The sequence below is a fragment of the Sitodiplosis mosellana genome, unplaced genomic scaffold, assembly GCF_009176505.1.
Source record: "Sitodiplosis mosellana isolate CC-2019 unplaced genomic scaffold, AAFC_SMos_1.0 Smas_scaffold_6165, whole genome shotgun sequence".
In the NCBI taxonomy this organism is placed as follows: domain Eukaryota; kingdom Metazoa; phylum Arthropoda; class Insecta; order Diptera; family Cecidomyiidae; genus Sitodiplosis; species Sitodiplosis mosellana.
Genome location: NW_022601406.1, coordinates 3,747,114 through 3,760,686, shown reverse-complemented (window position 1 = coordinate 3,760,686; position 13,573 = coordinate 3,747,114). Strand labels below are relative to the sequence as shown.

Genomic DNA, 13,573 nt, shown 5'->3' with positions numbered 1-13,573 from the left:
CTCTGTAAGCTAGTTTTGGTAAAATAAATTCAATAATTTCCTATCACTCATCAGATGCAGAGTTTGTTGATCTACTTGAAGGTACTTTTGAATGGCATTTTTTTATGAAAATTATTACCTGATTCGATAGTTTTATTATTATTAGTTTAGTAGTTAAATCATTGATGAGTCATCAATGATGACTGTCGTTGAATGGTTGAAAAATATGATTCATCTTACCGAAACACATTCAGCGATCGCAAAAACCACGAAAAAATGTACGCTTGACAGGTTCGATTTAAACTCTGAAAAAATCAACTTTTGGCCAAAAAAATCCCTAAATATAGGCTTTTCATGGATGGTGTATTGGCGCGAAGTTTTTTTTTCTCGAAAATATGGGGATTCTTTTCAGTCAAAATTTTTTAAAAGTGGCCATATACTGTACCTCTCGAACAAAAGTTACGTTTTTCATGGATTTTGCTTTGAAAATATCATTTTTTTGTTCGGGATGGGCCAATGGCCCATTTTACACAAAACGTTGTGTTAATTATTGACTGGGATAATGGAATTGGTCGAAATGTTGCGATCTAAATTCGCTTCCGAAAACACTGACATGAAAATTTACTGGCGAGATTATATGAGGACGTCAATATGTGTCGAAGGAAGTGAGAAGCGGAGAACAGCAAAAACAACGACTTTTTTAGCACATAGCGGTATTACGAGATTACGGCTAGTACGACGAAATTATATGAGTCAATTTGGTTTTTTACCTTTTCAGCAAATTCGAAATGAATCCGATCCCAAGCGGTTGGCAAAAATTCATAATGACCTTTGTTGCTGCTTAGAAAAATATTAATCAGTCGATTTTAGATGAAAACCAGTTTAACCTTTTGACAACCAAGATCGAACGGATGGGAATTTTGCAATTCTGATTGCAGATTCGTGCTCAGCGACACCAAAAACCATAATAAAAATGTTATCAAAAATTAATATTTTTAACTAGAAATATGAAAAAAATGATGGGACATATATGTCCCATTGGTCGGTAACGGTAACTACCTTTGTATGGAAAAAAATATGTCTCCCATAAGAACTACGTGTAAAATCTTTTTCGTTTTTAAAATATTCAGAATTGTTTTGAACCGAAAATGGTTTGAATTGTGCTTTGTTGTGCCCATTTAATCACGAATTTAATGATATTTTTGTAAATTTTTGTGTTTGAAAATTCGCGAATAATGGCCAAAATACAGGGAAATACGGGGTATTTATTTACCTTTACCGACCAATGGGACACATATGTCCCATCGCACCAAACGCAATAAAAAGTGGAAAAAACGTTTTTTCTAAATAGAGTCGATGATTTTTGGAAAGTAATGGACATTTCGCACATTATTCCAAATTTTCAGCTTTAAAAGTTCCACCGTTAAAATTATATAGCATTCGGCGAAAGTTGAAAAAAAGTTAAGATTTTTTGAATTTAGAGTGTTCTATCCAATTGCGTTTACAATAACTCAATGAAGCAGCGGACTTGTCGGCATACTCGTGGATTCAGCATTTCACTTGCTTTGGCGATTCATGAATTGCCGAAGCATCATATATGCAGTGCACTCGATATTTAACGTGAAAACCTATATTCGGTACATCGAAGTTGGCCGAGGTATGATTTCGTTTGCGCGTAGCGCGTAAGCAATTCACTTGCGATATATAGTATATAGGGATTCACGTTATTCGGCAATTCACGAAAATGCCAGTATTTGCGTCACGAGTATATATACAGTAAATATGCTATTTTCCCAGGGCACTATTTGGGCCCCGGCATGTTGGGTACCGTTGGAAAGGTCTTGGCCCAAATAGTCGGAAACACCATATCCTTCATGCCTAAAGTGTGGTCTAGGCAAAAATATAGCGGTTGGAAAATTTCGATAAATTTTCAAATCTATACCCATATCTTACGAAGGGGGTACGAAGAAGCTCCTCCTCGCCACCTTTTCAACGCCGGTCTAAGTGCCCCGATTGAGCCAAAAACGAAAAAGATATGGGCATTGGCAGTTTGATCTTGATTTTTTATGAAAGTTTTGATTTGTGCGTCCGTTCGTTCGTTTGTCCGGAAACTTTTTAGACCCCCACAGATTCCGGTGCCGATATGCCCAAGCTGTAGCTGGTGTCGGGTCACATCGAAACCCGTCCTCAGATTGACATTTGCATTACAGGAGAGCTGGCTATGGCTTCACTAGCCTGCATGTATAAGATTTTTTTCAAGTATTTATTTCGCACACTAGATCAACTCAGACGCCCATCGGGCAAAATCAGCTCGGTATCATTTGAGAAGACCTTCAAAAAGTTCCATACACACATGCCAATGTTTATGTGATATAAAAGAAAAAAGTCGATTTTTATGAAAAATCGACCCCCTTTAATTTCACACCAAACGCGATTTCTCAAAAATCAGCCCGACAATGTTTTACCAAAAACTGAGCGTTTATAGCCGGCTACCATACCAACAAAATGGCATATGCCACATATCCGGGAAAATTCGTATTTCGAAGTTCTGGGCATAGGCAATTCATCAATGAACGGAATTTGTACGAAGAGTCGCATTCTACGATGAAATTGCTGCCAAAAATACGCATTGACTGGCTGGAAAGGCTCACGAAAGACCATATCCGCTCAATTTTCGACGATCAATCGATTAAAAATGGTCACAATGCGATCTGAGGGCATTTCATGGTCGAAAAATAGGTTGGATTGAAGTGAATTTTTCAACTTGCTCTATTTTCACTGAAAATGATGTTTTTGTTCGGAAAACACGTGAAATAGACCTCTAACGACATTTCGGTCTTAAAAAACTGCTATTTTTTCGTGAAAATAATGGGAGTCCACGAACACTTGAATATCCATTTCGTTGTCATTTTGATCATAAATCGGTATTTTTACATCTGAATGTATGAAATTGATCTTTTGTTCGGAGTTTACGTAAAAAATGCACTTTCCAGAGCTTTGGTTGTTGGAAATTAATATGTTTCAATGAAGTAATGGGTCTAAAATTACTTCAAAACTCTTTTAATGGATATTTTGAAATTTAATCACATTTTACAATGTCCAATAAGGGGAAAATGGGACTTTTTTAATGAAAGTGGAAATTTGCTATTTACAAAACTTGTGGAATGTATATGCAAATGTTTTACCCGAAAAATTACAATTTCTTAATGATAAGACCTTAAAATAGACATATTTCTGGCAAAAGTGTATTTTTTCCGAGAATAATTGCCTTACAAAATTAGTGATATCAGATGAAAAACCTCTAGACGAGGTTGAAATGAAGTGACGCTCCGTGCGTGGATTTAGCACTCAAAATGACTGATATCATTTTGAGTGATGCTAGGACGCTGTATTACTGGGAACGAAGTTCAAAAGTGTTTTTCGCATTCACTATTGTGAAAATTTATTTACAATAAGGAAAAATATCGCGTCACGACTTTTGAATTTAGTCTTCAAGTCAAGCTTTAAAGCGTTTTGCCGTCCAAAAGTCGTGACGCGATATTTTTCCTTATTGTAAATAAATTTTCACAATAGTGAATGCGAAAAACACTTTTGAACTTCGTTCCCAGTAATACAGCGTCCTAGCGTCACTCAAAATGATATCAGTCATTTTGAGTGCTAAATCCACGCACGGAGCGTCACTCCATTTCAACCTCGTCTAGAGGTTTTTCATCTGATTCAATATTATGGTACTTTCTGATAGCTACATTAATTCTCTTTCAAACGAAACCAATTTTACTAAAATTGGTTAAAAAATGTAGTTATTACAGATGAAAAACAAAATGGGACATATGTGTCCCATTGGTCGTCAAAGGGTTAAGAAAAAATGATTGTAGTATTAAATATTTTGATTTTATGCATACTAGTTGTATCCGTGTGTAAATCAAACATCTTGCTGTCCAATCCTATTTATTTCACAAATTCACACCATTGCTGTAGTCTTTATTACTCTGTACAAACGGTAAACGGCAATGTTTATTGTTTAGCTGATAATTTTGGACAAATGTATCAGTTTACCGCAGTTAACATATTTCGTAAAAATCAGTGTCAGCCTCCGATAATTTTTGAAATTGATCAAAAACGAATTTTAAAAAAATGGTAATTCCGATACATTTTCGATCATTTTTTTCGCTTTTGGCTATTTTTTTTTTTTGGAATACCGAAGACAAAGAGTTTGTTTGACGAAATATTTTGCATTTGAAATAAAACCATCTTTGTTGTGGATTATATTCCCAAATTAGCGATTTTTTTCTTCTTCAAACGGAGACATTTTCATGTGATTTGTTTTGTGATGATATCATCTAACTCAAAATACAGTATTTTATGCCATGGTTAATGGTTATTTCCACACGATTATAATCAAGAAAGTAGACTCTCTGCAGCGCCGTCGATTAGTGACGGCGAAATCACCTGTAAATAGCTGGAAGTGATTCCGACAAATTGCGAAATACTGCATAATAACACCGATTAGTATTGAATTTTGTCGTCATAGATCGACGGCGCTGCAGAATGTTTTGACACAAGGTTTTTATGTGATTATAAACGTGTGGTTATTTCTCATCATCGTTTCAGGCCATGCAGAGATGGTTCGGGCTCTTATGGTTCGGCTCGAACATGGTGCAAAAGTGAATGCGGAAGATGTAATTAAACAGACACCACTTCATTGCGCGACTGCTTCGCAATTCACACATCCCCATTAGAAGATCTATCATTTCTCATTGTTCTTTTCTCATATTTCACTTTCCAGGCCATGAGAATGTAGTTCGAGCTCTTATTGAACTTGGTGCAAAAGTAGATGTTGAAGACAAGTGGAAATGGACTCCACTTCATCGCGCAGCCATTTGGTGTAAATCATTCACTTCACTTATTTCCATTACAGGTTTTTTCATTGGAATTTTTCTTATTATTTATCCAGGTCATGTGAATATAGTTCGGGCCCTTATTCAACTTGGAGCTAAAGTAGATGCTCAAGACAAAAATGAAGAAACACCACTTCATCGCGCAGCTGCTTGGGGTACATTCCATTGGTTTACACGCTACAATCAAAAATCTTCCTATTCTTATTGCTATTTCTCTAATTTTCTTTCTAGGGCATGAAAATATTGTTCGAGCTCTCATTGAACTTGGTGTAAATGTGGATGCTGAAAACTATATTCAGAAGAAATCACTTCATTATGCGTCCATAAATGGTAAATCGATCGAAATTATCTCCAGTACAGGGTTTACTTTACATTGAAAATTTTTCTTGTTATCTTCCCAGGTCATGTGAATGTTGTTCGGGCTCTTATCGAACTTGGTGCCAAAGTGGATGCTGTTGAAAGATATTATCAACAGACACCACTTCATTACGCAGCTGAAAATGGTAAATCCTCCATCTATTTACAGATCGTCATTTTGATAAGAATTTCTCTCATTACCTTTCCAGATCATGTGAATGTAATTCCAGCCCTTATTGAACTTGGTGCAACAGTGGATGCTAAAAACAAAGATAAAAAGACACCACTTCATCGAGCAGCTATAAAGGGTAAATCGTTCATACGTCTCCATCAAAAGTGTACAAATCTTATTGCAATTTCTCTTATAATCCAGGACAAAAAGATGTTGTTCGAACTCTAATTAAACACGGTGCAAATGTGGATGCTGAAACGAATGATAAAGAAACACCACTCCATTTCTTGGCTAAATGTGGTAAATCATTTATATATCTCCATCAAAAGTCTTCCTACTCTTATCGCAGTTTCCCTCATTATCTTTTTCAGACGATAGGAATATTACTCGAACTCTTATTGAGCTTGGTGCAAATGTGGATGATGTAGACGATTCAAAATTGACACCACTTCATTTTATGCAGTTAGTTGGGGTAAATCGTTCACTTCACTTATCCCCATTACAGGTTTTCCTTTTCATTGAAATATTTCTTATTACTTTCTCAGGTAATGTAGATGCACTTCGAACTCTTATCGAACTTGGTGCAAATGTGAATGCTGAAGACACCCATAAAAGGACATCACTTCATGACGCAGCTTATTGGGGTAAATTGTTCACACATTTCCATTGAAAGTTTTCATTTTTCATTGCAGTTTCCTCAACTTTCTCTTTTCAGAAAGTGAGAAAATAGTTCCAGCTCTTATTGAACTTGGTGCCAATGTGAATGCTGAAGACGCAGACAAACATACACACCTCGTCAAAAAGCCGAAGGAAGAGGCAGGAGTCCAAAATTCAGTTTGAAACTAAATTACAGATCTTTGAATTGTTCTGGCTTTCTTGCAATGTAGTTAGCACGAGATTGGCCCAAATTCTGAAAGAAGCTGGAGACAAACAAAAAATGTGAATATACATGAAACGGACAGAGCATATTGCATGCTGGTGTTATTTTGCAAAATATAATATTGACATACTACATATGCGATTTTCTCAAATGTTACTTTTTAGCTCTGTATACTGCAAATGTACAATGCAAAAGCTTATGAATATAATTTTCAATTCAATCAATTAAAGAGAACGGTTTGCATGCTGCATGAAACAATATCGTGTTTTTATTATAAATCATGATGTGTACGAAGTGTGCAGTTTATTTTCAGTATACCATAGTGTCACCATCTTTCATAACAGAATCATTTCACTATATACTCCGCGCGCGCACCTTGTTAAATTCGGTGACGCAAACATAGATTTTGGAGAGAAAAAAAATCACATCTCATGATATGGTACAAACCATGAACTGCTAGTATCAAGTCACATAATACTAAACGCATCCATTCTTAATAGGAAAACAATGAAAAATTAATGGGTGTGTTTAATATTATGCAGAATTTACGTGCATTTACGTTCGACACTAGCAGTCGTTGGTACAAACAGAAAAATCATGTCAACAAGCTTGATGGAGTTCAACGAATTTTGAAGGAGTTTAAGCTGGCCAACGATCAAATAAATGTCTCTGCTCTGTTTGGCCAAGTGTATCTCCTAAGCTTCAAAATTGAACAATTCGAACAAATTGAACAATTTTCAAACGAATTGGTCGGATGATATCGAAGAATTCTTGGTTTTGCTTAAAATGTTTCCTTGTTGACAGATTGATCGTAATGTGGTTACAACTATTACTCAAGAACTCGATTGAACAACTCATCCACCCTCAACTAGTACTTCGTTTAAAATCCGAATCGTAAATTTAAAATTTTATATATACTTACCTTGTTTTCTTTTTTCTACAATTTTAATTTTGATTCAATATTTCAAATTGGTTTTGACAGCAAGGAGAAAAAAAAACCTATTCCAAGTGGACATTCAAAGTGAATTTCATACAAAATGATCAATAAATCCATTGATTGTTGAACATTTCGACGGAGTATGTCTTTTTTGTGGCAGACTGGACTCATCAACATCAAACTAGCGCCAACGAGACGTTAGACTTAACGATGGCTTTTTAAGCTCGATTATTCCGCCCTGAATTCATTTAGTAAAGCAAGAAATTAGTGAGTACGGTGACCAGAGAGCGTATGAAAATGTGCACGCAATTTGAATGACAAGCGTTAATGAGCATGTATTACACGAAAATGTGGCATTTAAGCAGCAATAGAGCCAGGGAGAGAGAGAGAGAGTGAGTGTGGTGAATGGGTATGAGTGACAAGTGGTGTAACTATAGCAATGAGGTCGATTTTAAACATACCGAACGAAAGAGCGCGAACGAAAAAAAAACGAATTAAATTAAATGTTTGTTATTTTTAAATGTTGTTCTCACTTCACTACGACATGGTCAAATTCATTATTAAATGCATCAGTGGTTTACAGTTGTGTTAAGTGTTGGCGTGCATGTGCAACACGGCGCGCATATCGCGCGCGCTTCACACAAATGTTCGCACTCTTTCATACCACATATACATACACTGATAGGAGCGGAGGAAGAGAAAAAGCGCGGCGCGAGAGATTGGGTAAAGCAAGCACATTAAATGAATACCACACAAACATTACATCAATATTAACGGCATATCATATCCGGATTAATATATTTTTTTGTTGCTTCTTGTCCTTTGATTGTTATTGTGTACATTCGGTCAGTTATCGAGTACACATTTGCCGCATTGTTTTTGTTTCCATCCAGTTGAGTGTGTGTATATGTGCATACGGTGTGCTTTTTTCCCTCTCGGTGTTCGATCGTGTTTTGACCATTTGTTTAAAACACTTCGCTTCGGCTAGAGCGTGAGAGAGAGAGAGAGAGAGAGGGGGAGAATCAGAGAGAGAGAGAGAGAGAGAGAGAGAGAGAGAGAGAGAGAGAGAGAGAGAGAGCGGGTATGTGTTGATGTATTAACATAACAGCAATGACAATAAAATTAACGTTATTCATTGTTTTTGAGAAGTAACAAGAATGCCCGATTAAATGATAATAACCTCAATAAATGGCATGTATTAGCACCGGCTCTCACCACTTTATTAATATTGAAATTGAAAACGAAACTGTTAATATTTATGATTATTATAAATAACGGAGTGTTTTTTATGTCTCCGGCATGTTTTTTAATTAATTTGTTTGTTTATTATTTTTCTCTGTCGTTGCTTTTTTCTCTCTGCCAGCTCACTCTCGTTAGCACGTCCTGTTTTGCAAAGTAATTCATTTGATTTTTTTTTTTCGTTCACACTCACACTCCGGCTTTCCAATGCCATTCGGTTGCTTTCAGTTTTAATTACGTTTCTAATTTGAGAATGTGATTATTGTTTTAATGTGCGGTGTGTAGCACACTCACATTTATTATTGGTTAATGGTCAGCCATATGGTACGATGGTTGAGCATTTGTTTGCTGCTCCCCAAACAACATCATCATCACAAAACCACTTTTCGTCAATTGTCCGCTCAATTAATCAATAACATTTCCAACAAGATAATTAATCAATCACATTCATTATGTTTTAATCGTGGTTTGTTTTGATCTCTCGGTAACCAACACAAACGCAAACCATTCAACTGAAAATGAAATTATCAACATTGCCGGTGCCGCTGCCGACGACCGCGGAATGCAAACCCAACGATGTGAAATACACCGGCACAACGGAAATCATTTTCGAATGCCTGTAGCGATGACAAATTTTTAATGGTTTTTAATTCACCGACAAGTACAATATTTTAATGGGAACATCATCATTATATGGGTCGATGAGCAGCTAAGCGGATTTTTCTTTCCTGAATTTAACTGCTTAATCTCTTAAATTCTTTACATTTGACGATCGAAAGGAAGAGAGCTTTTCGAAATCTACCTAATAATTGAACTATATTTTCATAGAAGACGAAGTAGATGCGGCGATTTCTGGAATTTGAACCTTTTTTATAGCTTTTCCTTGACCTTTCTTTCTAAGGCTTACTTTTCTCCGAATCGGTGAACTCAGGATTTCTTTACTATCAAAATGGAATGAAACTTAAATGTTGAAAACTGTTGCTATTATTTGCCATGTGACACTGTCATGTTGGAATATGCAGGTTCCGTGACTATTGTGAGTGTAAAAAGAAGAATTCCGAGTACGTACCAATTTCAGAGTAAATAAACGCGTTTCCATCGCAAATGATTTTGCAATACAAAAGATAGAAAGAAATGAAGATTCAAAATTGTTGGTCTTCTTTGAAGGTATGCGTGTGTTTATTTGAAAATTTTTAACCGGATGAGTTGATATTATTAATTAAAGTGGCAATTCGCAAGCGTTGCTTGCATAGACCGCCAATGTTCAAGCAATCGATTAACGAGGTTGTTGTTATGGCATTTTCTTTGCATCGATATATCTCGGGTGTTTGGCGAGAGTGAAAGCGAGAGAGAGAGAGAGAGAGAGAGAGCAATGGTGGGAGATGGAGAGAGAGAGAGAGAGAGAGCTGAAGAGATTGAATGAGAGAAGAAGAGTAAGAAGAGTTAAAGGTGTGAATATGAAAGATAGCAGCGACTTTAGTCCACTTAATTAACCTTTCGTACATGGTGATAATGATGTAGTTACTGGCAAATCGTCGAAGGAAATGAAAATGGAAAGTGAAATGGTGGAACGGAATCGAAAGGTGAGACGAACGATGTGGCGTGAAATATCCGATGTTGATAAACGATGTTGATGTTGATGTAAGGACATAAAATCGAATTTTAATGAAATCAAGATGAATGAAAATAACATGAAGCCCGAGAGAGAGAGAGAGAGAGAGAGAGAGAGAGAGAGAGAGAGAGAGAGAGAGAGAGAGAGAGCGAGTGCAAGTGGGGGAGAGCGAGTGAGAAAAAAAAAAGTACGTATCCCATCAGCGATATTGGGTGAGGTAGAGCGAGTGAGTGAGCACGCACCGATGGATGATGCGGGTGTCAAGGCAGTGCGAGACAGATAGAGAATTAAAGAGGACAAAAATAAGTAAACCCGAAAATCATGACAAATTTTCCACCGGTTTCATTACACGCCATTATGACCCGATATGGCAATTAGTCCAAGCAGTCGAGCGCAATTTAATTAATGTGTCCAACTTCATTATAAAGTAATTATATGCTTTAACGAGTTTTTGTTTTCATCATCAGGGAGTGTGGCAGTGTGTGTGTATGTTCGTCGGGTTCAGTTCATCATGTTTATGCTTTTAAATTTAAAATCATTCTATGCGGCGCTTTTTCTATAATAATGTGAGAACTCTACTGATATATTATGAGCAAATGCCAAATGTTCAGACACCGCTTTTTTTCTCGTTGGTGTGTATACGGTCGCCGATGCTGTTGTTGTCGCCAACCACTACCCATCAACTTTTCACCTTTCTCACAGCTCGTAAATCGCTTACATGACACACACACACAATCTCTCTCTTTCTCTCTCTCTCTCTCTCTTTCGCTTTCTCTCAATTTATTTCAACCTCCCCTCTATTTCTGCCTCTTTCTCCCGAAGCCACTTTATTTCAACTCCCTTCTTATGCCTGCTTTAATTACTCAATAGCCGTAGAATGTGCACACAATTCGCGCGTAATTGCTTACAAAAAATAACTTTATGTACATGTTTTTTATGCGTGTGTTCAAACGGTGGGTCATATATGTTAAGTGCAGGCTTGCCACTGGTAAGCTATTTCAGCTATTTTGAAAATCGTAGCTATAGTCGGCTTTTTCGTCAAAAATCAGCTTTTCTCAGCTATCCAATTTTTTGATGAAAATTGAAAGAAATAGGGGTGCTAGAACGCAAGGTAACCAACATGAACATGAATAATCAAAATAACTTGGAAATGAAAGAAAACCAGTTTTTGACTATACCGATGAATTCGTTTGACTCATCTTGCAAACAGATAATAATAGCCCGCTATAGAATGACTTGTTCACTTACATAGCAAAGATTTCTGAATTTCTTCGAAACTGTCAAAAATCAATGCATATAACGATTCGAATAAAAATCAGTATTCTACGCGAAATTTTATATGATTGAGTTTAGTTATCTTTTAGGAATGAGTTCAAAGATAAGAAAATTCTGTCCAGACCGGCTCGATTAGTTCAGTTTGATGCCAGACGTTATCCACGCCTATAAAAGTAGTGCTAAGGACTATAGAGATTTTAGAAAGGTTGGTAAAGATTGTGCAAAATTTCTTATCTGTTATTTTGACAGATTCAAAGATCTCCGAAAACATTCGAACACTTTTGGCTTATCCAACGGGTGGTTCAATGACAAAAATGTTCAGCTTAAATTTTTTTTTGTCCATCACAGCAAATTCGAAGTACTTCTGTGTATTCAGCCACAGTTAATGTTAAAAATAAAGGGTATAGTGCACTAACGCAGCATATGGAAACTGATGCATGAATTGCTTATGTTAAAAGACATAAAGGATTATTATCGATGAAATCATTAAAGTGAGATTGTTTCTTATCATTCTTCAAAAAACAAAAGAAAACTTGACATAAATTTGTCAAATAACATTAAAAAACAGCAAACAAAAGGTCAACGAACTAGTTTGCATTGATATTTTGGCGTTTTATTGGTCAGCTATTTGAGTCAAAATTTAAGCTTTTTCAGCTTTACTTTTTTCAAAATTGAGTGGCAAGCCTGTAAGTGTTATTCGAGCAATCAAAACACGATAGTTCTTCTATTCTTTGGGCTTGTTGCATTCTTCCGTTCTTTTAACAGTCAACATTTATAGAAGTAAAAAACTACTTATTACTTGTAATAAGATGAGTAATAGGTCTATCTTATTAATGTAATAAGATTGTAATAAGTATCTTATTACTTTTGGTGTATTATGTCAAATTTTGCAAGACACATTTTTTTCAACATTTTTTCGTCTGACAAAAATTGACATGTTTTTTACATGAAACTTTTATGCGATTTTTTTGTACCAAAAGTAATAAGATACTTATTACAATATTATTACTGTAATAAGTAATAAGTCCATCTCATTACAGTAATAAAATAAAAGTAATAAGTTACTTATTACTTTACTTCTATACTAACATTTCTATGTACAAATACGTTTTTGTTATCTGCAAATAATTCATTTTGCTTCGACGATATCGCACAATTTGTTTGTAAGCAGATTAACTCTGCTCTCAATCGTCAATTGAATCCTCTAACACAACAGTTTATGGTTGGTAAATGGCGGTGACTTTTGGTAGGTTGGGTTTGATTTTTCCATGGAGGGAAAGATGTGTGAACTTTCTCAGAGTTCTCAGAGTTCTCAGCGAATTCATGTCAATCAATCTTCAAAACTGATCAAGTCTAAAGTAAGGTAGTTAATGATCGAAAATATCAATATATTTCCCTTAAGAACATTACAAAGACAAAATCAAATCTCAAGCCAATATGTCTAATCGACATTGGGTGGAAATTTGTTAACAAATAATTGTCTAATTATGATGTAGTTGAAATGCAATCGTTTTATAAAAAATACGAATGCATCTGTGTATTATCATTCAGAAATGTGTAATCATCAATCATCTTATATTGCAAAAGAATGTCGAGGAGGTATTGTCAGTAACATGTGTGCAAAAATCAATGAAACTCAGCAAATAAGAGGTGTTTGAGTATTTTGCAATTTTTGAATAAGCGAACGCTTGATATTCATTCCACAACACATATCTTTATTTCGACATGTATTTTCCAGACAAATGTTTGACACGTTTACATGTTTAAATATTTACATTGCTTGCTAGAATCTTTCATAAACAGTATAATTCCAGATATTCATTAATTGGAATCAATTCCATCGTCTCATTTAGGAGCAAAACAGTGAACTCGCAACACGCTCTTGAAGAGAGAATAAAATTCGTTAGTCTTTTTTGTGAAGTAATTGAATATCGCAATGAAGAAAATGGACTTGAAGTTTTCATTTTTCTCATCGTCACCATTACACTGACAAATAGTGATGAAATTGCCGACGAAGATCAATCGTCGTGCTCGTCTTCCAATTCACCCTCGTATCCTCTTCCTCCTTCTTGTATTGATTTGTATTCGAATTATTTATTTTAAATAACTTTGAAAAAAGAGTTTTTCTATTTTTATCATTCAACTTGCAGCCATAGAGACATATTGAGAATGCGTATTTATGCTGATTCCAAGTGCTCAGACTTTAATTAAAGTCCAAAGTCAA

General features: G+C 35.6%; 1 protein-coding gene across 1 annotated transcript; it reads left to right on the top strand.

Moving 5' to 3' along the window:
- Positions 1–178: 178 nt before the first annotated feature.
- Positions 179–6,246, top strand: LOC129574790 (26S proteasome non-ATPase regulatory subunit 10-like). Its single transcript, XM_055457256.1, has 10 exons — positions 179–270; positions 4,591–4,658; positions 4,766–4,864; positions 4,934–5,032; positions 5,109–5,207; positions 5,279–5,380; positions 5,444–5,542; positions 5,608–5,706; positions 5,952–6,050; positions 6,122–6,246. The coding sequence occupies exons 1-10, from the start codon at positions 179–181 to the stop codon at positions 6,244–6,246; spliced, it is 981 nt and encodes a 326-aa protein (XP_055313231.1).
- Positions 6,247–13,573: the final 7,327 nt, after the last annotated feature.

What these genes read in the sequence shown, in the direction of transcription:
- LOC129574790 (XM_055457256.1), top strand. Translation starts at nt 179, where the DNA reads ATGACTGTCGTTGAATGGTTGAAAAATATGATTCATCTTACCGAAACA. An exon ending in TCATCGCGCAGCTGCTTGGG is followed by an intron (nt 5,033 to 5,108) that starts GTACATTCCATT and finishes TTTTCTTTCTAG; the next exon opens with GGCATGAAAATATTGTTCGA. An exon ending in TCATCGAGCAGCTATAAAGG is followed by an intron (nt 5,543 to 5,607) that starts GTAAATCGTTCA and finishes CTTATAATCCAG; the next exon opens with GACAAAAAGATGTTGTTCGA.